Here is a 3,524-nt window from a genome sequence, read left to right as displayed (position 1 = left end):
ATTCCTTCTCCGATGAAACTAATTTATGCATAAATCAAACTTTCATTAACAAGAATGAGTTGCAATTGTTATTAGCCGAAGGGACGGCAAAGAAGTCTTTTGATTTTGCTACTTTGAGGAGTTGTACTATTTAAAGGTGAAATGTGTATCTCACAACTGTGCATGGATGTTGCGGGTGAGGAAATATGAGTGTTCGGATAGATTTCGTATCTACAAGTACATTGGCGAGCATAGTTGTGGCGTTGAACATGCCAACAGTAGCCATAGAAAAATCTCAATCAAAGTCATTACCTCACTTTGTGTAAATATGTATCGTGATGGCAAGGGTCCAAATGTTAAAGAGATTCAAAGGGCTATGTTTAATTCTTTTCGTTGTAGTCTAAGCTATTAGAAATGTTGGAAGAGAGGTATGGTTGCCAAGGAAATGGTCTGAGGGACAGCGGAGAACAGATATTCATGCTTACCGGCTTTTCCTACATGATCGAGACACTTAATGTTTGTTCTAGCTATTCTATCATGGTAAACAAGGATAGTCATAGGTTCATGTATTATTTCTTGGCCTTTGGTGCTTGCATTAAGGGATTTGCCCACATGAGAAAGGTAATTGCGGTCAATCGCACTCATTTACATGGTAAATACGAGGGCATGTTGTTGAGCGTTGTGGCACAAGATATAGAAAATCATGTCTATCCAATTGCTTTTAGTATTGTGGACAAAGAGAATAATGCATCTTGGACATTCTTTTTTGATAAATTGAAGGAGATTGTGGTCGATGAACTAGGTTTGTGTTTTATCTCCGATAGACATAAGAGCATCACCAACTGTATTGTGAACGTTTACAATCATGCTCACCACGGATATTGTATGAGGCACCTCGATGAAAATCTCCGTGTAAATCATCATTGTGGAGATTACCTTTATCTTTACTACAATGCGGCAAAGGCTTATTCCTTGGAGAAGTTTGACAATCATTTTGTAGAATTCAAGAACACATGTCCTGCGGTAGCCGTCGTCCTTGAGTATGATATTGTTTTTGAGAAGTGGAGCAGGACACATTTTTCTGGCAATAGATATGATGTGATGACCACAAATATCGCCGAGTCACTCAATGCTATATTGATAGATGAAATGGAGTATCCCGTGGCATCAATATTTAATTCGATTGCTAAGAATTTTGGAGAATTATTCAGGGAGAGGCATGCATATATCCTCAAATCAATGGGAATCAATGGGTAATAAAATGGTGCCTGCTGTCGTAAAACTTGCAAGAAAAAAATGATCGAGGGCGACTCCTTATATGGGGAGAACGTAACCGGGGACGGCAATCAATTTACCGTGTTCCGTGCAGGTGTTACTACCTATGTGGACCTACTAGAAAAGTCATGTTGTTGTATAGAATATGACTTGATCAAGATACCTTGTGCTCACGCGATGACCTCTTTGCGATCGAAGCATGGCAATGAGTATGATATGAGCATTTATGAGTACTCTTCGCCTTTGTATAAAGTTGAATCATACCTCCTTGCATACTTAGATTTTATTAATGTTGCCCCTCTCGAGTCGAAATGGTGTGTGCCAGAAGAATTGCTTAATGTGAAGATTCTTCCGCCTCTTGTTGATACCAAGCTTGGAAGAAAACGAAGAAAATGTGTCAAAGGTGTCGGTGAGAATTTCAAAAGCAAGAGAAGGAACAAATGTTCAATTTACAAGAGAACCAGACACACAAGAGAACCACATATGTGAACAACAACAAATCTTAATTAAGCTTTGTTGAATTTGTTGATTGAATTTGTTTTTGTAATCGTTTTTGTAACCAAACTACTATTTTTTTGGCTGCCAGCATTTTGGTCAATTTATTGTCAGCTATTATCGTAATTATTCATGATCTAATATAGATCAATCAAAAGATGACATATATTTTGCACACTGTTTATTAATGTTTGTTATCGAGTCCAGTCATTGTGTATTAAGTTGTGTATTATTAATATATGAAAATTCATGGTATTCGTAATGCAATGATTTTAATGCATGAATTAGAATATGATTAAAGAAGGAAGTGCTCTAAAAAAATCAAAATATTTTGTACTAAAATTGTGACTATTTTTAATGCACCAAATCAAACAATGCTTAAGAAATAATCTAAGTATAACTAATCCAACTATAACTAATACAAGCATTATTTGCATATACACTCTACCAAACGAATCCTTAAAGAATTGTCAAAAAAACCAGATGTTACCATTGAAAAAAGTAGCAATTTGAACTTTTTTTTATCATTGTAAAATTTGTATATCTAAATATTTACTGGTTATCAAAATATATAAACCGTTTATACAATCGATACATCTCTATGTCCGTGGTGTATGTATGACCAATGAGATTTACACGCGAACATTTGTAAGGTATATTTGGGTTTATATCTATGTTAAAGCATTGACGATACTTCACCTACTAGAATCTGACACTTTTATATAGACCAAAACTAGTAGAATTTAAAAAAGATAACAATTAATTAATACTCCCTCCGTCCCTTTTTAGTTGTCCACTTTAGAAAATGGCACACAGATTAAGGCAACAATGATTAGCACAGTGAAGTTACAATTTTACCCTTATGACAACTTTTCACTTCAAAATTACAACCACTTATTTGAATTCAAGTGAAATAATTGGAGGGAAACAACATACACTTTTACAATTTTCAAGAAGTGTAAATAAGGGTATAATAGGAAAAAATTTGTTGTCCTTTCTTGATTTGTCAAAATGGACAACTAAATAGGGACAACCAAAAAAGGAAATATGGACAAGTAAATAGGGACGGAGGGAGTAATAAATTATATTTTTGAAATTTATCCAATTAAATAAGTTTAAACAAGTCATATGATCATGTAAGAGTGCACATAAATTTGGTGTGGTGCATAGTGATGTACGAGGAAGAATTGTGGTTATACAATCAACATCCTTAGAACAATGTTTGAGAAAATATAAGTATGTTATGAGGATGTCACTTGTTCAACCACACGTTTTGATTGCCACCCCAATTTATGTGGGCTCATACATGATCACATGCTTATGCTAGATGTTGATTGTATAACCACACATAACTATTCCTCATTCATACTTGTGCTTTCTTCACACATTAGTTTGAAGATGTTGATTGTATAACTACAGCTCTTTCTCATACATCATTTATCTCCACCCCAATGTACGTGGACCCTTACATTACTTTTTAAAACTTATTTAATTGAATAAATTTCAATAATATTGTTTATTATTAGTTAATCATTCTCCCTTTTAAATTATACTAGCTACGGTCTATATTTAAGTGTCATATTCTAGTAGGTGCAATATAAATCATTTTTGGATCATGATATCAACCCGTATATACCTTATTAGTGTTGAAGTGTAGATGTCGTTGGTACAATCTAAACCAAGCACATGAAAAAATATCGACTATCTTAATTATCTATATATTTGGCCAACAGTGACAATACTCAATTATCCAAGTTTTACAACGGTAACTAAGT

General features: G+C 34.1%; 1 protein-coding gene across 1 annotated transcript; it reads left to right on the top strand.

Moving 5' to 3' along the window:
• The first annotated feature begins 393 nt into the window (after positions 1-393).
• Positions 394-1,236, top strand: LOC107061158 (uncharacterized). Its single transcript, XM_015309994.1, has one exon. The coding sequence runs from the start codon at positions 394-396 to the stop codon at positions 1,234-1,236; it is 843 nt and encodes a 280-aa protein (XP_015165480.1).
• The last annotated feature ends 2,288 nt before the right edge of the window (positions 1,237-3,524 follow it).

This window comes from Solanum tuberosum, unplaced genomic scaffold (assembly GCF_000226075.1).
Source record: "Solanum tuberosum cultivar DM 1-3 516 R44 unplaced genomic scaffold, SolTub_3.0 scf00119, whole genome shotgun sequence".
Lineage (NCBI taxonomy): Eukaryota > Viridiplantae > Streptophyta > Magnoliopsida > Solanales > Solanaceae > Solanum > Solanum tuberosum.
The sequence above is the reverse complement of the archived record's forward strand: the minus strand, read 5'-3'. Positions and strand labels throughout refer to the sequence as shown.